The following is a 24,822-nucleotide window of genomic DNA, read 5'->3' on the forward strand; positions in this document are numbered from 1 at the left end:
AAGATCAGATCAAAAGTTTGGGAGTTTGGCTGGATAACAACTTGAGTTTCAATCAGCAAGCCACCAAACTCTCTGCCATATGCTTTGGTCTGATGAGAATGCTGAGAAAAATTCTACCTCTCCTTCCCTTCCAGGCCCGAAGGATAATGGTACAGGCTATTGTCCTGTCCCGCCTTGATTATGGGAACGCCCTTTATTTGGGTGCTCCGGCTAGCACCATTAAAAAACTCCAGGTCACCCAGAATGCGCAGCGCATCTCCTCCTCGGACTTCCTCGAGGACACTCGGGCACTGCCGCCATGAGGAAACTACACTGGCTGTCCATACAGGCCAGGATAAAAATCAAGGCAATGTGCATAACACACAAAGCTATATCGCAAAAAGGTCCCGCAATGATCTGTTCCCTGGTTACTCCATACTACCCACGGAGATCGTTACGTTCCAGCACAACCTTTCTAGCCGCAACTAGGAAAATCAAACGAGCTAGATGGGGAGGCCGCTCTTTTTCGTGGAATGCGGCCTCTGTCTGGAACTCCCTGCCTCTCACCATGCGCAGTGAACCTGATCTCTTTAAATTTCGCAAAAACTTGAAAACTCTCTTCTTTCAATAACCCTTGGTTTGGTGATCTCTCCCCTCCACACGTCTGCAGCGCTACGAGGCCTCCGGGTAGTAATGCGCTTGATAAAACTCCATTTCATTTCATTCATTCATTCATTTCATTGGGTGTCCTTGGCCAGGCCCTTCACAAAATGAAAAAGAGGACTCTGTTCCTAGACAGTGAAAGTGTATTGCTCACCATCCTGTAGGTAGAGAGTGGATCCCTAGATATTGAAGATAGGGGAGCAGAGAACAGTTCCCAAAGGAGTGCCCCCCAGTGAGTTTTCTTCACCCTTCTGGCTTCAAAAGCCCCCTCACAGGCTGTGAACCATTTGGTGATATCATCACCTTCCTCAAATTTAGGGACAATTCCTTTGGGGATTTTGGGATCACAGGATCCTTTTTTTCTGTGTCTTTTAAATTGCTACCAACATGGATGGGTCCTAGGCCCATCTCTACTCTTTCTTTTTCAAGAGCCAGGAGCCTGGTCTCTAGGTCCAATCTTTTGGCCAACCTGGCTAGCAGGATGTCCTCCTCCATTGAGGCTGCCCTCAATGTTCTCAGTGGTACCTGACCCACCTGTGTGGGATCTAGGTACTGAGAGGTTTAATATTTGAGTCGAGGATACTTGGACCATTTTCTCCCTAGGAAGTGGAGGGGGTTGATCTACCTGGTTATCCTCTTCCCCTCCTTACTCATCTGATTGGTCTTCAACATTTCAAATGGGTGTCCTTAGCATACCCAGCCAACAGCTCCTGGAGCTTTTGTTTGGTGGGATGGGGACCCATGGCTTTGTTTTTAATTTTGCATAGGGACCTTACCTTCTTGAAAGACACGTGAAGGTAAGGGGGGAGGTCGAGCTCCTCAACCTGGTCTTCTATGCCATTGTGTGTATCTTCACTAACAGATGGGTTCTTGCTTTGAGACATTGTTAAAACAAAATTCTAACCCCTCTAACCCTAGCTAAAGTGACTTTTAAGTTGGTCTAAAAGTCTGAATGGACTTAACCAAGGCCCTAACAAGACTTTTAGTAATTTTGCAAAATGCCAATATGAAAAAATCAGAATTCTAAAGACAATTTAAGAGTTCTGTTGTGTGATCAGGTGATAACCAAGTAGTCAAACAAATGCAAAGTTGTATATCCCACCGCTGATCCACCAATGTAGCCACCAATGTAGGAAGCTGGCTCTGTATATACTATACCAATTTGAGGTATAGTGTGCACAGAGTCTAGTGGAACCCCAAAGGTAGGCAGAGGTAAAGTTAAGTTAGATAGCACCTCACTCTCTATTTGTGGTAGTGTGGTCGAGCAGTAAGGCAGTATCAGATGACGGTGTTAAGCATTTATTGTACACACTCAGTCAGCAAATGAATTTACAAACTCAAAGACTGAACTTCAGACCAATTGTTTTTGTATAAAAATATTTTGTTAGTTATTTTGTTTTCTAGAACCAAGCAAGCCTGGCACAGGTAAGTGATAAGTACTTTGTAGTAAATATACAGATTGTAACACAGTTTGAATTCGCGTCAGGAAACAGCATCCACTTCAGTCACACAACGCAACCACCATGGACCGACCACCACTGCCTACACTTTACTATTGACAAACCAAAGGCACCTAAACCAGCCCTACACACACCACAAAGGAATAGGAGCAAGGATACTGATGACCAACTCATCTCCACCCTCACTCGACACAACCTCGCTTGTGCATCTGACGCTAACGTCGCAGCCAGAGGACTACACACCTGGATCTCCAACTGCGCAGACACCCTCGCCCCCTACGCAACCCCGACAAACAACGCCCCAGGAAAGCTGTCTGGTTCACCACCGCTCTCCAAGAAGCCAGACGCACCGGAGGACGCCTAGAAAAGAACTGGAGGAACGCCAAGACAACAGAATACTACACCATCTACAAGGACGCCATGACGGACTACCATAACCAAATCAGAACCACCAAGAGGAACTTCATCCACAACAAAATCCTCGCCAACTCCACCAACTCAAAGGAACTCTTCAGTGTTATCCAGGAATTCACCAACCCATACAGCGAAGCCACAGACATCACCCCATCCCAAGAACTCTGCAACAAGCTTGGAACCTACTTCCACCTCAAGATCAAAAACCTCCTTGACAACTTCCCCACCCATCTAGCAGACACCTTAGCGAGACCCCCGCCTCCCAGAGACACCCGCCTGCCCACCATCGCCAACTAGACTCAGGTCACGGCCGAAGACACCACCTCGACAATGAAAGGCATCCACTCTGGGGCCCCCACCGACCCCTGCCCTCCTCACATCTACCACAGAGCTGCGGCCACCATCACACCCGAACTACAATGCAGCATCAACACCAACTTCAAAACAGGCACCTTCCCAGATGACTGGAAGCGCGCAGAAGCCAGGCCCCTGCTAAAGAAACTCTCAGCTGACCCAACCGATCTAAAAAAATACCGGCCCATCTCGCTCCTCCCCTTCGCAGCCAAAGTTGCAAAGAAAACAGTCAACAGGGAACTGACTCGATTCTTCGAAGAGAACGCCATCCTCAACCCGTCCCTAACCGGATTTCGAACCTACCACAGTACCGAGACCGCCCTACTCGTTGCCACAGATGACATCTGCTCCCTCCTGGACCTCCTCCTCCGCCCTTATCCTACTCAACCTATCAGCAGCTTTTGACACAGTCTCCCTTGGAGTGCTGTTAGGTGCTCCATCCATTCCAGGAAGGTGGATGATTTGTGGGGGGGGGGGGGGGGTGGTGATTAGGAGGAACTTGGTTTTGAGGGCGTTTAGTTTCTAATGGTTTTCAGCCAACCATGTTTGAGTTTTTTGTAGCGTTGTGTTGAGAGCTTTGATGTCCTTAAGTGAATGGATCTTGATGTAGAGTTGGGTGTCGTCTGCATACATATGGAAATGGACCTCTGAGAGACTGAGAAGTTCGGTGAGAGGCTCCATGAAAAGGTTGAATAGTGTGGGTGAAAGGGAAGATCCTTGTGGTACTCCTAACGTGTCTGTCACGGGGTTGGACAAGGTTTGATTGACCTTGAATCTTTGAGATCTATTTTGGAGGAAAGAGTTAAACCAGGTAAGCGTAGACCCAGATATTCCCATTCGGAGTTTCTGGAGTTCTAGCAAGTTGTCGTGTTTGACGGTGTCATATGCCAATGACAGGTTGAGTAAGATTAGTAAACAGGCTTCGTTTTGGTCAAGGATTTTTAGAGCGCCGTCAATTATGTGTGTCATGGCTGATTCAGTACTGTGGCCTGCACGGAAGCTAGATTGGTATTGGTTAAGCAGGTTGAATTGATCGATGTGGTTGCTAAGCTGAGTGTGAACACATTTTTACAAGAGCTTGGCTAGGGTGGGGATGTCGGTTATCGGGCGATAATTATTTAGGTCCGATGGGTCAGCTGTTGGTTTCTTTAGAATAGGGGATACCTTCCTTGTTTCAGTACATCTGGGATGGTACCTTGACGGAGGGAGGTATTTATAATCTTGGTCCAGAGAGGTAGTAACAATGGGATGACGTTTTTTAAAATAATGCGTGGGAAGTGGGTCTGTGAAGTGGTTGGAGTGATTCAGGGAGTTTAGCGTCTTTAGTATAGAATCTTCACAATAAGTGTTGAAGTAGGACCAGGATGCGTTGTTTTTCAGATTGAATTTTGTGAAGCATTTGACTGAGGCACCTTTCAGGGGCGGTGCGACGTTCTTTTGCATGACCGTCAGGGATAAAAGTTCATTGAGTAATTTAGTTTTTATGGAATCTGATTTTGTAGTAAAAAAGGAGGTAAGTTCCACACAATTGGGTAAAGTCTATGGGATAGCCTTGGGGTGGATGGATGCACTCTTGGTGTGGGCTTTGATTAGATCGAATATTTTTTTGGGATGTTTTTTGGCTTGATCTAGTTGATTTCTGAAAGTCGGTTGTAGATCTTCTGATGTTTCTGAAGTAGGCGTTTCTGGTGATTCTTAGTAGTTTGCGTTGGTCAGCTGAAGGAGCGGATCTCCATCGTCTTTCAATCACTCTAAGTGAGTGTCTGTCTTCATTTAGCCTACCATCATACCAAGGTTTTGAGTTTGTTGTGGTGGTTCTTTTCCATTGTAGAGGGGCTATTTTGTCTAGTAGGCTATTCATGGAGTAGAAGTAGTGGTTGGTTACACCTTGTACATCAGCAAGGTCTTACGGGGACATAGGATGTTTGGAATAGAGGATGCTAGTAGGTCAGAGACAACTTTTTTCAGATTTCTCTTCCATATTTTTGCTCTTACAGGTTGTGTTGGAGGCCTTTTAACTGATACCATGACTTTGAATGTAATGATGTGATAGTCAGACCAATCACAGGGGAGGATCTAGTCGAGCTGAATGGAGTCAACTTTGGAGATGACTAGGTCGAGGGTTGCGCCTTTGTCATGTGTGGGACTGTTACAGATTTAGTTAAGATTGAGGTCAGATAGGAAGGCTTTGAGGCTGTTGACCTCTGGGTCGTTCAGGTCGTCCCTGTGGAGGTTGAAGTTGCCCAGGAATATTTGAATATTGTGTTGGCCATCGTTTGTAGCAAGAATATCCATGAGGTGTTCTATGAAAGTGATGTTATCACCTGGAGGGTGGTAGAATGTGTGTAATGAACATATTTGTTTGTTATTACTAAAGATGTTTAAGCAAAGGTATTCACAGGAGGATGTTGCTGGGGCATTGGAGTTGATCACTGTTATATTGCTCTGATGTATGCAAGTGATCCCACCACCCGGTCTATCAATTCTGTCAAGTCTGGTGATGTTATAGTTAGGGGGCACTAGTATGTCCAGGACGGGTGTAAATGATTCATTTAGCCATGTTTCCATCAGGAATAGGATGTCTGGTTCGTTTGTGAGAAGGTCAGCTATATCAGTTGTGTGTCTAGATGCGATCCTGCAGTTTACGAGTATACATTTTAGCCGCGTCTTGTTGGGTAATATGGTGGGCTCGGATGTGAGAGGGATTTGGGTGAGGTTGCTTTCAACTATGCCTCTGTAATTGAGTCTTGTATCTCTGTTTGTGTTGATAGGGATAGCCTGGATTAAGGAGTCTATATGTAAGTTATCTGGGTGCCCAGAGTTATGTGGGAGGTAGGACTGTTTGTAGGAGCGAAGTAAGGCACCTAATTCTTAAGATAAGGAATTTTTCAACCTGGTTGGGTGGGATAAGGCATTGGGGTAAGGCACTGTACTCCATTTTGGGGGCATCTGCTTTTGGGAGCGTTCTTTTAGATAATGGGTGCCAATAGAATTTTTGATGTGTGGGTATGTTCTGGAATCATCATGTCTAGGGCGCACATGCTTTGGTTGCTGTAGAATCAGATCGTGTAGAGTTTGGATGTCAGCTTTGACTTGTTGCAGAGATAATAATATCTTGTCTAGTCTGGTGTCTGTAGTGAGAGTTGCCATAATTGCAGGATGGGCTGTGGGAGAAGGAGGAGTAGTTGTGCATTGTCTGAAGTTTGAGCAGGAGTCGAATTCAGGCTCCTTCTGTTGAGATCTTTCTGTGATTAAGTCGATGGAGAGGGGCAGTGAAGAGGTAGGGTGCGGCAGGTCTGGGTGAGGGTTATGTGAGCGACTGTGGTGGTATGGGTGGGGGTATAGGGGATAGTTGGGATTTCAAGCTGTTGGGAAGAAGGGGTTATATGTCCGGTTGGGACCGTGTGGCTAATGTTGTTGTTAGGGAAGGAGTAAGAATGTGGAGAAGAATGGAGCTATGAGGATCAGTGATGGACTGGCTAAGAGGTGTGTGTGGGGCACTTGGAATATTATTGTGGGTGGGGGTGATAGGGTGGGGTAGGGGGAGATAGTGTGTGTAGTGGTGGTGTTAGGGTGCGAAAAGGGCTTCTGATGGTATGGGTGTCGGTTAGGTCTGGGGGGGTGTCTGTGCAGAGGGGGACAGCTGGGTCTCCTGACTTGAATGGGAATCAGGTTGGGAGTTGGTAAGTAAGCTGTGGTTGGCTGCTTTTTCCTTGAAGAGTGGAAAGATGTTATCTAGTAGGTTTAGATTGCGGTCCGATGATTGCATGAGGATGATCCCAGTATGATGGATAGAAATTGTAGCTGCTGCTTTGTAGAATGGAGAAGGGAGGATAGATAGCGTGAGGCTGTGCGCTGTTTTCCTCATGTTGGCGACATTAAAGAGAGTGAGAAAGGCTTTCCTCCATTGAGCTTTTCTTTCAGTATAAAAGATGATGTCATTAGTAATGTGACCTTTGTTCAATGAGTAGTAGGGATCAGAGATTGGGGTTTCAGGGTGAGATTTTAGGAAGTTGTGTTTAAATCCTTTAGCTGCTTTTTTGTAAGGTTGGGGGGAGTTGTTAATGGAATAGGTGTGGTTGTATGTGCGCTCCATATTTAAGGCTAAAGTTTGTAAGGAGGGGCCGATTGGGGTGGTGTGCCTGAGATGTAATGCACTTTGGAGGGCTAGGTCTGTTGTGCGGGACTTTCAGCTATCTATTATTGGGTTGGGAGATGGGGCTGTTGACTGTTGACACCCATTGCGGTTGTATCAGTCTAAGATGGCCGCCCTAATTTACTATCTAGACCTGCACTTGTAATGTAGTCCTCTTTCTATTTCCATTGTGTCCTCAGGGGTGAAGTCCTTTTTCTCTGTTTATCCCAATAGTGGAGATTGCTCCTTTTTTTATTTCCAGGTAGTTAATGCTCTGGAGAAGTCCTCTGTTTCTTTCCATTTACACAAGATTAAAGTCTATTATCCCTGACTGATGCGGCCATTTTGTGTATTTTGTAGGGCAGTTGAGGTTCATCCACCGATTAAAGTATATGCGTTTCTAGAATGGATATCATGGCTTTTGAACCAGCCTGGGCCCCTTGAACAAATCCAGCCTACATACGCTCCATGTAGTATGTGTTATTATTTCAATCAGGCATGTCTCGAGCACGTCAACGTGGCGCCGCCTGGCCTCTCTGCCTGGCCTCTCTGCTGAGCTGTTTGCTTGCCTACCCCTTCGTGGCTCCATCGCTGCCGAGAGGAGGCCCAGGAGGTCACCTGGTCACAGTTCTCTCGTGTTCGCTGTCCTGCTGCTGGGTCCTCCTGATGGGTCTTCGCCTGGGGCTGACAGGGAGGGAGCGCTGCACATCATCCGCGAGCTGAATCACGGGCTCAGCACTGGTTCCGTGGGCTCAACCTCCCAACCTTGTCCCCTCTTCACCCTCTCTCCTGGTTCACGAGAAAGAGTGATGGGAGGGAGGGTCATGGCGGGGAACCCACCCGGAGATCGTAGTGTGGGCCGCCTGGTTCCTCAGTCCGGCTGCTTCGCAAATCTGGTGCTGTAGCCGATAACTTTTCACTTGTCGTGCTCTCCACTCCTACGGAGGGTGACCCAGTCTTCGATGCGCTCCATCTATTCCTGCATGATGGACGGTTTACCATGTGTCCATCGCCCTGCTCTCCTCAGCAAGCGTCGCCCTCAGTTTGCAGTCAAATGGGGAGTGTCATTAGCAACATCGCCATCGGAGCAATGTCACTGAGCTCCAAGGTTTGTGGAGCCGCAAGATGGAGACTCTCGCTGATTGCGGACCTTGCAGTCTTCACCGCTGTTGTAGAGGTAAATAATTATGATGTTCCTGTTTCTTGTATTGTTAGTTCCTCTTGGCCTAATTTCGGTAACGTATCTGATGGGGCTAACAGGGATTTCATGGAGAGTGATCATCCCAAGCAAGCGGAGCTGTCCTATCGAGCTCCTCTCCTGTCGGCCATCTTAGTTGGTCATTGCCTCCACAACAACGGACCCAAATACCTCAATGACAGAATCAACTTCCACAGACTTAAAAGAAATCTCCGATCCTCTAACCTTGCTCTGGCCGAAACTCCGCGCATCCACAGAGCCAGAGAAGGTTGGAAATCTTTTGCCCACATCGCAGCCAAGACCTGGAATGACCTACCAGCAGACATCAGACGTGCCCCCTCCCTGAACACCTCCAGGAAGGCCCTCAAGACCTGGCTTTTCTGCTAAACAGATGAGCAGACCCCCCTCCCCCTCACGAGTGAGTAGTGTGCTTACAATTCCCCTGATTGATTGATTGATTGATTGATTGATTGATTGATTGTAAATGTACTTTGGTTTGATGTACGGTATGGATGCAGAGCAAATGCAATACTTAGTAAATACTGTACATAGACTTCGAAAGGATTTTTAGTACAATAGCAGGTATGTAACTTTTGAGATTACTAGGCTTACACAGAGTACTATACCTAGATACTACTCTGGGACATTTCCTATAAACATGTAAGTAAAATCGTTTTGTTAGATTATGCAATTTTAAAGAATTTCTTTAGTTTCTCAAACTCCACACAGAACTTTTCACTGAAAAACATTCAATGTTATCCTATGGAGGAAAATAGAGTTATCGGTTTTGAGGTAAGTATTTGGTAGTGGGAGTTGAGGTTCTGGGGGTAGACTCAGGGGTCCCCCAGGGTCAATGATGCATTCCCGTTAAACCCTCAGTGGCCCTAGAGTGGCCGGGTGCAGAGTGCTGAGGCCCAATGTTATTGAACGGGTGTTAAGGGGCCTTCGGTTGGTGGCTGCTGACGAGCAGGCCAATTGGTTGTGGGAGCAAAGCACCTGGTGTTAAGCTCAGGGCAAATGGGGAAAAAAAGTAGCACCAAAGGTTCACCCTCAGCGGCACTGGGGCGGCTGGGTGCAGGGTGCTGTTTCAACGTCAGGCGCCCTGTTGTCTGGTATTAAGAATCTACGGTTTGCAAAAGCACTGCAGGCTCGGGAACGAATGTCTTCTGGGTGCGACCACCACTTTGAAAGGTAAGTTGGGAAGTTAGGGTTTGCTTAGGCACCGTCGACTTAGCCATCCAAGGCTGTGGGGCGTCACGTGCAGGGTTGTCTTTTGGGGTCGGATCTTCCTACCAGCTCCCGGTCGCGGTTTGGTGGGACCTTCTGGATTTAGGCTGCAGGCATCGGTTTAAGGCTTGAGGCAGGTCTGGGGTCACCGGTTGTTGGGTCAGGATCGCCGGGGAGACCTCTTCATGGTGTTTGCCCATTCAAGCTCGAGCCGTGGAAGGTGGATGCAGAGTGGGGCGGATCCACGGTGTCCGGACGGAGCCAGAGGTTGCAGATGAACAAATCCGGTGTTCACAGGAGGCACAGTCTTTGGAGTTAAAGGCAGGCAGGTCCTCCGGGGTTTTCGGGGTTGCTGGCTGCAGGACACACCAGAGTTTCTTTTGATGAGGAGACAGGCCGGTAGGGCTGAGGCCAAGTCAGTGATGTCTTCCACTTGTTAGCTGCTGCACGGCTGTTCGGTCCGTCTTCTTCTGTTCTTGTTGTGGGTACTTGTCTGCTTTCTTGGTTCAGGGCTGCCCCCTAAAATCCTGTATTTAGGGGGCGTTTTAGGGGTCTTGAGGTCAGTAGCCAATGGGCTACTGACCTTAGGGTGACCCTTGGAGTGCTCACCCCACGTGGGGGAGTGAACACAATCCCTAATCCTAATTGGGGACCGCCTGCCATCTGCAAGATGGTGTGCACTGAAGAGTGGGCTCCACCTCGCCTCCCCCACCTAAGGAGTGAAGTTGGCAGACGTGGGCACACCTTCTGGGCTGGCTAGTTTTTCCTGCCAGTCTTCCCACCGAAAAGGATTTGGCAGACAGGAATGGGGTCTGCTCCTGATAGCAGGAGAGGCTGGGGGTCGCATTACAAAGGCTGCCTGGCCTTTGAAGCTCCCCTGCCACAGATGGATCTTCCTGGCCTGGGGGAGGTGTGAACACCTCCGCCCAGGAAAGGCTTTGTTTCTGGCTCAGGGAGGGAAGGCTCCCACCCTAGGGGTCCAGAAAAATGTCTTGTGGTGCCAGGTTGGTGTGTACCAGTCAGGGAACCACCAGAGGTTGGTCGTTTTTCAGGGGGCATCTCTAAGATGCTCTGTGTGTGCATTTTTCATTAAATCACACACTGGCATCAGTGTGGGTCTAATGTGCTGAGAAGTTTGATACCAAACTTCTCAGTTTTCATTGTAGCCATTATGGTGCTGTGGAGTTCGTAATGACAAGCTCCCAGCACCATAAATTCTTAATGGAAGCACTGCACTTACAATGTCTAAGAATGGACTTCGACACTGTAGGGGTACAGGGCTCATGCATCTGTACCCTCACCACTGGTATAGGGCACACAGCTAGAGGGGTGACATGATATGCCAGAGCAGTGGGTTGTAAGCATGGCACCAAGGGATGTGTGCCATGTCGACTCTTTGTTTGTTCTGCACCATAACACGCAACCTGCAAAGGCAGTATGTGTGTGTGAAGGTACAGGGCCTCTAAGGGTGGCACAATAAGTGCTGCAGCCCTTAGAGGCCTTCTCTGGTCACAGTGTCCTGGGTACCTATGGTCCCATTTACCAGGGGCTGACCTGTTGCCAGGGATGCCAATTGGGTTAGGTTTGGGAAAAAACACAAGCCCTGGGAACCTGATTGTCAGGGATCCAGGGCACATCAAGTAAAAATGCATTAGTAGTCTGGCAAAAAGTGGGGTGGTTACTGCAACTGAAACCCGCTTTCCTACAATACTCCCTTACTTTTTTTCTTTTTTTAGCTCAACCATCCAATCAGCATGGCACATCAAGGAATGCCATATGGTTTCTTTCAACACTTTGTTAAAGCGCTCAATCATGGCATTGGTTTCTGGATGATGCAATGCTGTTTTCTCATGCTTTATACACCTTACAATAAAGAACTCCTCCATCGCTCCTGAAGTAAGTTGCACTCCTTGATCGGTTATCGTTGCAGAAGGAAAACCCTCCCTTTCAAACAGTTCTCGAAGGACCTGTATCACATCACGAGATTCCATGAACTTCACAATCTTCACTTCTGGCCAACAAGAATTCATATTCATGCATACTAGCACATACTTGTCAGACCATGTTATCTTAATAAGACCAAGAATATCGAACTCTATATCCACCCACGGCCCGGATGTGGGTCGCGTCATAACCATGGGCTGGGCCCTAAATGTCAACACCTTATCACTTTGCATTCACTAGACACAATTTATCACTGCACTGTCATTCATCAAGTCCAATCCAGGGCATACATATCCTTCCCTGACCGTTTCTTTGGTCTTGGAAATGCCCATGCGACTCATATGAGCAACATGCAACAATGTCTCAACGGGAATCAATGAGGGGAAATAATTTAAGGAATAACTTAATTATGCAACATAAATTAAATAACAACACTTAGTCCCAAGAACATGGTTAGATGCATTGATGATATCAGTAAAAAGATGCAAATTAACTTTAACAGATCAAAATGCAGAATCAACCATGCTTTTTAAGTTGTGTACTAAATGTGTACGTGAACACTTTGTAGTCAACAGTCAACAGTGCAAGTGATACAAGTGAAAAAAATGCTACAGCATACTGGACCAAAATTCAAATGAAATTATACATGAATCAATACATTTATGAGAGAGTTTTAGAAAAACTATGTCATAACTATGTCATAATTCATTCCTGTTCATGGGAAAGACGCCCATCTGTCAGTCAGTCCTTGGCCCTGGGTGGTGAGCCTTGCATCCAACCAAGGGTCAGGCATTTCCTGGCTAGGAGTAGAAGAACTCCTATCAGCCTTCCAGTCGGTTGTGGCAGTTTTTTTTGTGTATCTCAGTAATGCAAGTGTGGGAGTGCTTCCTATCGGGGTTTCGACTATCTCTTCAATGAAAAGCAGACCGCATATACACACGTGAGAAGCGCTTATCATGGTGCTCCTAGGAATCAAGCAAACGTTTATGTAACGAACACACGGCTTGAGGATGCCCATTTGAATTGCTAGCAACTGGCTATGAGTGCTGGAATATTGGCGATAATACTAGATGTTGGCCTTATATAAAATAAAGCCTTGATGAAGTTCCAGAAGTGGTTTTGGAACGAAACGCGTTGCTGCTTTTTACGTATTTGAAGATTGACAAATAAAGGATTCTTATTGCAAAATATTCAAGATTGGACTTCTTTTCCTGGTGCACCTTCCTATATACAACAAGTCTGGGATCTGTCAAACAGTGGCACTAAACTGCAGCAAGTGCCGTAGAATTTGTGCACCGGGCATCGAAAAGTTCATGAATTAGAACGTGAGGTGCAGCCTAGATAGTCCGCCACCGGGCCTTGTTTTCGTATGATCTCTTCAATGAGGCTTATTACTATCTTCCAGTAGGTTCTGACAGGTGGACACCCCAAGCCAAATGGCTGAAACCAGTAGGTTCACATGGGCAGATAGTACACTGCACGTTTATTCCTGGATCTAGTTTTCTGTACTCTCTTAAACCTTGCAGAAAATGCACTTGTTAGCATAAATAGTTAGTTTCTGCAGATCACTGTTCATTTAAAGCAAAATAGAGAAAAAAAAGGAGGAAACGCGAGTTCTTGTTTCTATTGATTAAACTGCAGCCATAATTATGCTTTTGAACTTGACTGCTAGCCCTCACAGCAGGCACTATGAAGTTGCAACTAAAGTATCATAACTTATTACTGTTGAGCAACTACATCATTTCTTTTTTACAGGAGACAAGAGATTTTATCAAGGAGCTGTAATAAGGAAGTTAGAGATTGGCTTTTATGCAGGGATTGCAGACTTCTATGTATAATAGCATAGCTACTATCTGCTAACCTTTTGGTTACAGGTAAGTACATTGTTTCCTACCAACTTGTGATCCTCTTGTCGTTGTTGATTTACAAATTAGTGAGTATTTTTTTCTGTACTTTATGATGTGCAGGTATTAATGTATCTGTGACAGTTCTTCATGAACTGCTTGTGCATGGTGACATTGTGAATAAGGTGACAACTTTCTTTTCCAGCTGTAGGGAAGATCTTGGTGAAGGCTAAGGCAGTATCCGGGGATCACATGGGGGTGCAGCGAAACACAATCAATTCTGAGACCACCTCGAGGACGCAGGGAGCGACTTGCTGTGCTGCTGGTGAGTTTGCAGCAGGACTTCTGGTCCTGCCTGTACTTTGACCTTCTCTGCATGAATAATGAATAAAGATTGTTCCATAGACCAAGCAGGCAGAGGTGTTCTGGTTTTCTGTGCCCTACTAATAATCGCAGCGGTTTCATCCCTTATAAACATACACTGTATCATGTTTTTTTGTGATTTTCTTTCCTATATAGTATTATTTGATATGCATTACTTTTCTCTTCAGACTTTTCATCTGCCCTGCTGACCCAAAAAGAAAAGGCCTGCATGATTAAAACATCTGAAAGTTACATAACTATAACTGGGGCTTAGTGCTGGCCTCTTGAGCTTTATGCAATAGTTTCCCCTCGGTAAAGCCAACTTTTCCCCTGTGATCTAAATGTCAAGGCAGGGGGGCCAGTCTTTTCCCCACCCACAGTCCCAGTTTGCAGCCTTTGCAAGAGGCCTGGGCTGCCATAGGATAGGCTTGATCTGTTTCCCGGATTCTAATTTCCATTATCCCCTTGATTTCTTCCCTGCACTGCTTTTCTTTGTTCCATCACCCCTCTAGACATTGAAGGGTATCAGTGAAGGTTTCAAACCAAAATGTCATGCTAATATGTTAAGAGTTAATCTGAGGGATTTTCCATACAGCCCTAGATATAAAACCCATTGTTCCCAAAAAGGAGGGTCAGAGGAGGAAAGTTGCACCAATGGCGGGAATCAGAAAGAAACATTTGAATTGGGCATGCAAGTTCTATTTAGCCCCTGCTCCTACCCTCTGTATATTTCCACCATAACCACAAGCTGCAGGCTTGGCTTTCTGCTGTCCATGCTACAACTATTCTTTCTGTGAGGGAAGCTTGTATTGCTGTTGTTCAGGCTGTACGTTATGTGTGTAAGTAAAGTTCACACTGCGGCTCCCTCTCCTGTACCTGGTCTCTGTTTAAGGCAGGGTTTATACTGCACCTGGCCAGCCACTCCCTGTTCATCGTCTGTTAAGGAATCTTGCAGTGCTCCTGCCTGTGTTGTGCATGTCCAGTGCACATGAGGGAAGGTTGCAGTGGCATTGCTGTGTGTGCAGTTACATTCAGTGTTTGGTGGGTCTCGGTGGTTGGGTGGGCGTAACCACCACTGACCGTGCTCTCTTTGTTTGCCCATTATCCTCTTAGCCTTTGACGTGCAATGCCAGCAGGTAGTCGGTGCACAGCAGATCACAAGCAGAGGCGGCGCATGGTGATGTCTGCTTCTAGCTGAAAGCCTCGTTTGCAAGTTTTCTACGTCATTTATTGAACCAGTGACGTCCACCGTGACAGAACCATCCTGCTCCACATCCCCAGATGACCAAACAAAACAGATGCTTGCACTTGTGGGCACTACCTTCCTTCAAATCTTTAACAACTATATCATATAATCACATTACTAATTTGGAAGCAGTGGTAATACCCAACTATTATGTTATGTGTATTTGTAAAGCACATTATCACCCGCAAGGGACACCTGGCACCGAGCAGGAGTGTGCTCCTAGCCCTGCCTATGGTAAGTTGATTCATTGAAAAGCCAGCTTCAGCTTCTTGCGAAATTCATGAAGAGATTAAGAAGGTCTGATGTGGAGTGGGTGGATGTTTCTTGCTTTAGGAGTGATTTAAGAGAATGCCCGTCCAGAACTAGTTTCGTGTATGCGTGCCATGTGTGCGAGTAGAAGTCTTGCAGAGCTATCTGGGTGATTGGTAGAAGGAGATGTGACTGTTTATGTAGGTGGGGCCTGAGTTGTGTAGTGCCTAGAATGTGTGTGTGAGGAGTTAGAAATTAATGTGTTTTTGTATCGGGATTCAGTGGAGCTCCCTGAAGGGTGGTGTAATGTGAGTTCTGAGTTAGGAGTTGAGGATGAGTCTTGCTGCCAAGTTCTGGATGGTTTGCAGTCTTCTAGTGAATTGCTTGGTGATCCCAGCGTAGGGGGTGTTCCAACAGTCCAACTTGCTTGTGACTAGGACATGATTGACAGTTTTTCTAGTGTTGCTCGGGAGCCATGTGAAGATCTTTCGCAGCCTCTTCAGTGTGTTTAAGCAGGATGCAGTGACGCCCTTGACTTGTGCGGTCATGTCCAATTTGTTGTTAACTGTTCCCAGGTTCCTGTATGGATTCTGGGTGTGGGAGTAGGTGAGAGGTCAGCCGGCCACCACTTGGAGACACATGGGGAGGTGTTCTTACTGAAGATCACTACTTCTGCCTTGTCCATGTTGAGCTTGAAACAGTTGGCTTTCTTCCAGTTATCGACTTTGGTCATGCGAACAATGACATTGTTTCTTGAGTTCGAATTGTGTCCGAGTGGGAGAGTATGAGTTGCTCGTTGTCTGCAGGCGAGAGGAGAGGATGTTGATTTATTTTGAAAGTTTTATATAGCGCGAACAAGATCTTTGCAGATATCAGAGCGCTTTACAAAGCCGGGAATACCAACAAGAGAGTGAATAGCAGGTCATTAGGTATAGCGAAATTATAGGTAATAAGTGAGATGGGTAGGTATGTGAGGGAGCAAAGTAGAACAGGTACATCAATAATGCAAGTATTACAGATAAATGTGTGCATAGATAGTCAGGTAAGTCAATAATACAGGTAAAACACATAGTCGTAGGGATCGAGTAGAACAGGTACATCAATAATGCAAGTATTACAGATAAATGTGTGCATAGATAGTCAGGTAAGTCAATAATACAGGTAAAACACATAGTAGTAGGGATCGAGCAGAATAATACAGGTAAAACACATAGTCGTAGGGATCGAGCATAATAATACAGGTAAAACACATAGTTGTAGGGATCGAGCAGAATAATACAGGTAAAACACATAGTCGTAGGGATCGAACAGAATAATACAGATCGGTGCAGAGTCTTTACAGATTCACGTTAATAGGTCAAGTGTATTTGGCCATGAGAATAGCTTTTACTTCTTTCTTAAAAAGTGTGACGGAGGAGATGAGCCTGGTTTCAGGAGGGAGTGAGTTCCAGATCCTGGGTGCCATTCCTGAGAAAGAGCGTTTATAAGTTTTTTCCTTCCGGAATCTTCGAGGTTTTAGCAGAAGATTGTTTGTGCCTCTAGTGTTTCTAGAGCCGCCAGAGATTGACAGCTTCTGAGTGAGGTATCCGAGAGAGCTCAGGTGTACAGCCTTGTGTGTCATGCAGGCGATTTTCAGATGTATTCTGGCTTCAAGGGGCAGCCAGTTCAAGGATTTCAAGTCAGGGGAGATATGCGAGTGTTTTTTTGACCCAGTGATGAGTCTCGCTGCAGCATTTAGAGAAGCTCTTAGGGGTGCAATAGTGGTTAACGGAAGACCGCAGAGGGCGATGCTGCCGTATTCAATTCGCGGGATTACTAGTGCTTGTACTGCAGTTTGGAAGTCTTTGGCTGGCAGGAAGGGTTTAAGTTTCCTCAGGGTATTGATTTGGAAGTTCGCTCCCTTAGTAGCCTTGCTGATATGATGCTGCATGTTGAGATTGGAGTCGAGAGTTATGCCTAGAGATTTTGCTGAATCCACTATGGTGGGTTGGACATTGAGTGCAGTTAGCTGTTTAAGCCAGGTTTGAGTGGTAGAGATCTTCGCGGGAGGTGAGATCAGAAGGAACTCTGTTTTCAGAGCATTGAGTTTGAGATGATCATCGGCCAGCCAGGATTGGGTGCTTCTGATCGTTGAGTTCAGGAGTAAAATGTCATTGGGGGATTGTAATTTGAGATATAGTTGGGTGTCATCTGCGTACATGTGAAAAAGTACATTGGATGTTTGTAGCAAGGTGGTGAGAGGTTCCATAACTAGGTTGAACAAAGTTGGTGATAGGGAGGATCCTTGGGGGACGCCTAACGAAACAGGTATTGGCGAGGACATCAGGTTGTTACTCTTGAATTTCTGCGACCTGTTGTGTAAAAAGGAGGTGAACCACTTGAGAACAGTCCCAGATAGACCCATTCTTGTGTTCAAAAGTTCGAGTAAATTCTCATGTTTAACAGTGTCGAATGCTGAAGAGAGATCAAGAAGGATGAGGAGGCAGGTATCATTTTGATCTAGGATTTGAAGGGCGTCGTCAATTATATGAGTCATAGCAGTTTCAGTACTGTGTCCTGCTCGGAAGCCTGATTGATGAGGGTTGAGGAGATCAAACTGATCAATGTGTTTAGTCAGTTGTAGTTGTGCGCATTTTTCCAATAGTTTGGCGAGAGTGGGAATATTGGTAATGGGACGGTAGTTGTTTAGGTCGGATGGGTCGGCAGTAGGTTTCTTTAGTAAAGGTGTGACTTGTCCAACTTTGAGGGAGTCAGGGATGGTTCCTTGTTGGAGCGAGCTGTTGATAATTTTAGTCCAGAGTGGAAGGAGCAATGGGGTGAAATCTTTGACAGCGTTAGCAGGGAGGGGATCCGTGACGTGATTGGAAGGTTTCAAGGTGCTGAGTAGTTTGCCTATTTCTTCTTCGGAGTAGGTGTCAAAGGATGACCATGTAGCATTGTTTTTTGGTTCGGTGGGTGTTATGCAGTTGGGTGTGGTGTAGAGGCTTGCGTCAGTGCGGAGATCACTCTTTATGTTGTCAGTTTTTTGGGTGAAGAAAGCGGCGAAGTCTTCACAGGAGGGTGCTTCGCACAAAGTACTGAGAGGTTGGGGTTGTTCCTTGGCTTGTGTTCTGATTAGCTCAAACAGTTTTCTTGGACGTTTTTTTGCTTGGTCGAGCTGGAGGCTGAAGAAGTTTGCTTTTGAGCGCTTTATTTTCCTGAAGTAGTCGTTTCTCTTTTTCTTCAGGGTTTTCAGGTGCAGTGCAGAGGGAGCTGTTCTCCAGGTGCGCTCTGCCATTCGCATGGCTCGTCTATCTTCATTGAGACTCCCGTCGTACCATGGATTGGAGATTTTAGCGGAGACTCTTTTTAGCTGCATGGGAGCAGCCTCATTAATTATTGAGGTCATGGCATTGAGATAGTGGTCAGTCAAGGATTGGACATCTGTAGCGCCCGTAGGAGGGAGCAGGAGGTCGCGGCTGTTCAGGGGTAGAGAGTATGGGTTGATTTTTTCAGGTCTCTTTTCCAGACTTTAGGTCTGGAGGATTGAACCGTGTTGAGTTTGACTTTTTCATTGATGAAGAATGTGACAATATGATGGTCTGACCAGTCACAGGGTTGGATAGACTCAAGTTGAATAGCGTCCTCTTTGGCGATGATAAGGTCGAGGATAGAGCCTTTCTCGTGGGTCGGGCTGTTGCATAATTGTGTGAGGTCCAGGGCGTTGAAGTTTTTAAGACTATTTACCACCGCATCATTGTGATCGTTCCAGTGGAGGTTGAAGTCACCAAGGTATATTTGGGTGAGCTGTCGTCCGGCGTTGGTTGAAATCATGTCCATGATTTGTTGGGCGAAGGTGAGGTTGTCTCTGGGTGGGTGGTAAATGCCGTGAAGAGAGCATATCGGTTTGCCCTCACTGATAATATCGAGGCAGATGTATTCGTAGGAAGTTGGGGAGGGTAGGGAAGGTGCGGAGACTTTCAGAACAGAAAGGTTGTTCCTGTATATGCATGCGATTCCACCACCTATCTTGCCAGACCTGTCAAGCCTAATGATGTGGTAGTTGGGGGGAACCAGAATGTCCATTATAGGTGTAGAAGATTCGGTTAGCCAGGTTTCAGTCAAGATGATTAGGTCAAGGTCCAATGTTAGGATGAGATCAGCGATGGCGGAGGAGTGTCTAGAAGCCGATCTGCAGTTTAGGAGAGTGCATTTGAGACGGGGTGTGTCAGGGGAGGTAGAGGGTACTAGAGAGAGGGGGACTTTTCTAAGGTTATTCGGGACGGAGATTCTGTTTAGTGTGGAGGGTCTACGGGGATTTGAGTGTATCGTGGGAATGGGGAGGTGCGAGGCGGTTGTGTGGTTTAGGGGAGCTGGGTCGTAAGAGCGGAGGAGGGTGAGCGTGTCGAGATCCGAAAGAGGGTTGCATGTGCGACGGGGGCGGTTGTTGCGATTGTGGGCAGGGATCGCGGTCCAGTGTGGGCGGCGGGTGCGGTTGTTGCGATTGTGGGCATGGATCGCGGTCCTGTGTGAGGGATGTAGCTTGGGAGCGTCATCAGGACGGGTGGAGAGCAAGTTGAGAGGGGTGGTGGTGGTGAGTGAGGTGTGTCTGGGGGGTGTGATGAGTAGCTCTTTGATGGTGTGAATGTCTTCTTTGATGGTGTGAATGTCTTCTTTGAGCTGGAGGAGGGAGGACATAATCTTGTCCAGCGTGGGATAAGTGTTAGTGCTGGGGGTGGAAGTCATGGGTGAGTGGCTGACATGGGAATTATCGTGCGGGTGGGGGGGTGGGTTGGTGTTCATGCAGGGCTCCGTGGTGTCGGCGTACGGGTTGGTGTTAGGGAGGAGAGAGGGTATGGGGGCGATGGGAGTGGATGAAGTACGGAGGAGGTTGGTGGCGTAGAGGAGGGCATTGGTGGCAGGCGGAGAGAGCGGGGTGGAAGTGGAGTGTATGTTGGTGGTGATGGGGGAGCCTGAAGGGTAGTGAGGGCTGAGAGTGGGGTGGGAAATGGGGTTGGAGATGGTCCTGTCGTGGGCAGGGGGAGTTATAATAATAGATTTGGTGTGCTCTGCGTGGTTAATTAGCGGGTGGTAGAGGGGACTGAGAGTGGGGGGGGGGACAAAGGGTGGGATTTGTCGTTATGCGTGTCGTTCTGGTGCTGATCTATGTTAGAGGGGTTGTGGGTGGGAGTTGTGATGTCAGGGGAGAGAGGAATGGGAGTGGTATGTGTGGGGGTCCAAGGGTTGGTGTTAGAGGGGCGGCTAGTGTATGAGGGGGAGAGATTTGTGACTGTGATTGAGGAATGTGGGGTGGTAACAGCAGGTGGGTGATTGACTAGGGTGCTGGGGGTAGAGGTGAGGTGCGTGTCGTTCTGATGCTGATCTAGGTTAGAAGGGTTGTGGGTGGGGGCTGTGACGTCAGGAGTGATAGTGCTGGAGGAGTTATGGGTGGAGGTCCGAAGCTTGGAAAGGTGCTCTTTGAACTTGGGGAACAGGTTGTCTAGTAGTTCCAGGTTCTTGTCTGTGGATTGAATTAGGACAATCCCGTTATTGTAGATAGTAATGGTGGTTCTGCCAGGGAAGAGTTGGGATGGTGTGATGGAGAGAGTTAGGCCATGAGCGGTTTTCCTGGTGGTGGAAACGGTGAGTAGGGTGAGGAATGCTTTTCTCCATTGAGCTCTGCGTGAGGTGTGGAAGATGATATCAATGTTCAGGGCTCCATTGACCGGTGAGAAGTAGGTGTCGGCAAAGGGGGTTTCAGGGTGGGACCTCAGGAAGTTGTGTTTAAAGCGTTTAGCGGCTTTTTTGGTGAGAGTGGATGGATAGTTGATTCTATATGTGTGCTTGCCGATGAGATCCATGTTGGGATGGCTGTATAGGTGGGTATGGGAGGAAGAACGATAGTAATACACATGTGCAAAAAACAACTGTCAACCGTAGGTTACAAGGCACAAAAGTGACACTAGTGAGTGGCCAAAAATAACCAAAATATAAGAGGTAGCAATCAGTGCAGTCCAGGAATAAACAGTGAGTGGGTGCAGCTTACAAAAATGTACAAGATATATGAGGTAGCAATCAGTTAAATGGAACCAAAGTGACACTAGTGAATGGCCAAAAATAACCAGAATTTAAGAGGTAGCATCGGTGTAATCCAGGAATAGAAAGTGAATGGGTGCAGCTTACAAGAATGAACAAAATATATGAGGTAGCAATCAGTGCATAATAGGGATAAAAGTGAAATGGGTGCAGCTTACAAAATATACAGTATACAAATAGGAATAAAATACTGAAGATATACTGGAACCAATATAGGTGCAAACAGAAGGCTACAATAGACAAATAAGACACTAGTGAGCAACCGGTAAAATAAGAGGTAGCGATCGGTGCACTACCGGTGAGGAAAAAGTGAAATGGGTGCAGGTTACACAAAATGTATAAAATACAAGTAGAAGTATAATACTGCAATAAAAGGCAGACACTTAATCACACGAAGATTTAGATACAGAGCTATGTAAAGTCTGTGGTAGGTGAGATTGGTCTAAAAAGGCCAGCTCTTAGGGTATGTTCAGATAGTGGGAATGACTAGTCCATGATGGCCGCCAAAGCGAGAGAGAGACCAGACCAAGATGGCCGCCAAATAGGGGAGATCGAGACAATACTCCTCTTTTAGGTGTTGTTGCTTTTAGAGCAGGGGAGGGCAGTTTCAGTTTCTATTTGAGCAAGCCCAGTTCCTAGCTTGCTGGGAGGGAGTCTTATCTCTGTTTTGCTGATTCCTGACCGCGTTGGTATGTAGCCTCATGGTCATCTGTTGGGCAGAAGGCGATTTATGGCTCCAGTTTATGGCCCCAGCCATATTGGCCAATGGTGAGTGAAGAGACCGCAAAGCCCGCGAAAATGCAAAGCCTACAGTGCATTCCGGGCATAAAGTGAAAAACCGGCATGAGTGTTTAAAGTAGTAGTTTTGCGTGCAAAATTCCTGGCAGAAAGTGAGAAGCCGGGATGAGTATATAATGAAATAGTTTTGAAATAGTTTTGCGATCAGTTACCTTCCGAGTCGTCAGGCTGCACTAACGCTGCTCAAGTCAGGCACCTCCAAAGCAGAGCTGCGCCGTGGCCGCCCAGACTCGCAAACAGGGCACACCGGAGACGCTCTAAAAGCCGATTGCTCCGTTCGCGATGATCCACTGGGAGGGGGGAGGGATCCAGCCGGAACACCCTCTATCACCCGCGCTGGGTCGGTCCGCACCAACTCCCGTCCGCTTGTCTCCCGCTCCGGCGGCTTCAGTGGCACTGATTGTGGTGGGGGGGGGGGGCGATGAACCCTCCGTTGCAGCAGGGCGCCACCCTCTCCGTGAGCCACCGGGGTGCGAGGGATCCAGCCCCCGGACCGAGAAGACAGCCACCCAGATCGCCGGTACATGCAGGTCCAGGCACGCTCAGACAGGCACACAGACCACCGGGATAGCCACACCGACCTCCCGGAACAGCGATGACAGGTCTTCCCGCCGCGGTCCAGCACGGGGTCCCCGGGTAGGGCGGGGGTCAAAATGCAGGCGGAGAATGCAGGCAGGCAGGGCACCTCCGCACTCACGCGGGCAGTGGATTCTGTCGTCCGTCAGGAGCCTCCCAGGCGTCCGCAGCAGTGATCCGGGCTCAGGTTCATGCCCCCCTAGTCCGGTGCAAGCGATGGTGACTTCAGGCTGGTCGGACACCTCCGGTGGCAGGGATCAGCTCAACTCCAAATGCAGGCGGAGAGTGCAGGCGGTCAAATGCAGGCGGAGAATGCAGGCAGGCAGGGCACCTCCGCACTCACGCGGGCAATGGGTTCCGTCGTCCGTCAGGAGCCTCCCAGGCTTCCGCAGCAGTGATCCGGGCTCAGGTTCATGCCCCCCTAGTCCGGTGCAAGCGATGGTGACTTCAGGCTGGTCGGACACCTCCGGTGGCAGGGAACAGCTCGACTCCAGTCGTCCTAGGCTCCGCCGATGCTCCGCTGAAGGCTGCAGGGGTCCAAGCCGTCAATGTCACAGGTACGTGTTTTACATCGATATTCCAGTTACTTTTATCATCCAGTTACTTGTATTTAATCCGGTTACTTGTTTGCAATCCAGTACTTGTTTCCTCGCCGAAGATGATGCGTGCTATCAGGGATAATTCCAAGAGAGGGATCCCAAGCACTAGGACCCCCGGACTAGAGCTCCTACCAGGCGGCCATCTTGCTGTTGCCATATTGATATTGATGTTGTGTGCACAGATTACATTGGCCAGAGGAATCCTGTATCCATTGGAAGAGGGTGGGGATTATCAATGAACTTTGAGGCACTCTGCAGATGAGTTTGCAGCCTTCCGAGGAGTAGAGTGTCAGGCTGACAACATGTGTTTTATCAGTTAAGACAGAGCAGATCCAGCAGAGAGCAAGTCCTTGGATGATCTTGTGCTGGCTCCTAATGAGGATGGGATGTGGGACCATGTCAAACGCTGCACTCTTCTGTATTTTAGCAGGCTTGTTAAATTCGGAACCGCTGTGATCCGGATTTGCCATTGGTGCTACAGGTTCATTCTGGGCATTTACCAAGTTTGTTAAGTAAGAGGCTGGTCAGCTTCTATGAGGTTGCGTGACAAGTTGACAATGTCCTCCTCCACCAGGTGTAGCAGTACGGTCCGCTTCTCTTCTGAGAGTCCTGTGGCTGAAGAAATACATCAGGACCTTCACCCCTCTAGTGATGGGAGGCATACTGGCATGGAGAGTGTGCCCCTGGTGCACAGTGCTAGGGCCTGCTCTTCTTACACAGAGTTGCAGTTCACACATGCGCTCTCAACCGTGCTCCACTGATGTGTACATTGTGAAGAAACAGATTTGGTCAGGCTGGTTACCTCGTTAAGTTTATATTTGCACAATGCAGCATAAACTGAGATGGCATACAGTGATGTTAGCTTCTAGTCCCCTTAAAATGTGTATAGGAAGTTAAGAAACTCACAGGTATATTTTGGCTTTATGGTAAGTAGTATGATTGTGCCTAGTTTCATTGTGGAGACCAATTTGTGAAATAGGATTCACATTGCAAATTCTTTTATCTGCACAGTATTTACTCAATTTAATGACGAGAAAATCAGTGGCTTTAGGGAAAAAAACTTTCCAGTCAATAAAATCTCTGTAATTATCTTTACAGTAAGTCTTTGGCAGAAACTGGAGTTTACCTGTCAGTATTGCTGGATAAATGCTCTCTTAAGAGCTCTCCCCCTCATGTAATTACCTTTGCTTGTAAATCTTAATGAACAAGAAATTGAGTGATTGAAGGATGGAGAGTAAAAAGCTGTGTACCTGTAGCAGCATTACGCTGCTTCAGAAACTAAAATTGCACGTTTGAGAAAGGCTGGGGTTTTAACCTATACATGGCTTCCTCATTTACCCAAAGACGGTCCTGCTGACTACAGCAATATTCAACAAAATGATTTTTTAAAGAAATTATTACACAATTTGAATAATTATCAATTAAATAATAAGTAATAATTATAAAAAATGGTGTACTAGGACCTCCATACCCGCATAGATTATTGGTTAGCCGCAAGACGGATCCAGGATCGGGTCCGACTTTGTGAAGTATATCCCCAAACTCTTTCGGACCACTTCCCGTTGTTGCTGGTGTTCGATACCCCACAGACATCCATTCCCCCTTTTTCGTGGAGGTTCTCACCCTATTCACCGCTGGACGCGGTTTTTAAGGAAGAGTTAGCGGAAGCAATCGAAAAATTTTATATATAGAGTATAG

At 47.2% G+C, this 24,822-nt stretch overlaps 1 protein-coding gene across 1 annotated transcript in view; it reads left to right on the forward strand.

The window, feature by feature from the left end:
- LOC147666698 (uncharacterized) overlaps window positions 1-24,822 on the forward strand; it is a 271,906-nt gene that overhangs the window by 88,684 nt on the left and 158,400 nt on the right. Inside the window, exon 5 of the mRNA XM_086948957.1 lies at window positions 13,424-13,543. Within this exon, the coding sequence (XP_086805083.1) occupies window positions 13,424-13,543 (120 nt within the window). The remainder of the gene's footprint in view (window positions 1-13,423; window positions 13,544-24,822) is intronic.

Source organism: Lissotriton vulgaris, unplaced genomic scaffold (assembly GCF_964263255.1).
Source record: "Lissotriton vulgaris unplaced genomic scaffold, aLisVul1.2 SCAFFOLD_784, whole genome shotgun sequence".
In the NCBI taxonomy this organism is placed as follows: domain Eukaryota; kingdom Metazoa; phylum Chordata; class Amphibia; order Caudata; family Salamandridae; genus Lissotriton; species Lissotriton vulgaris.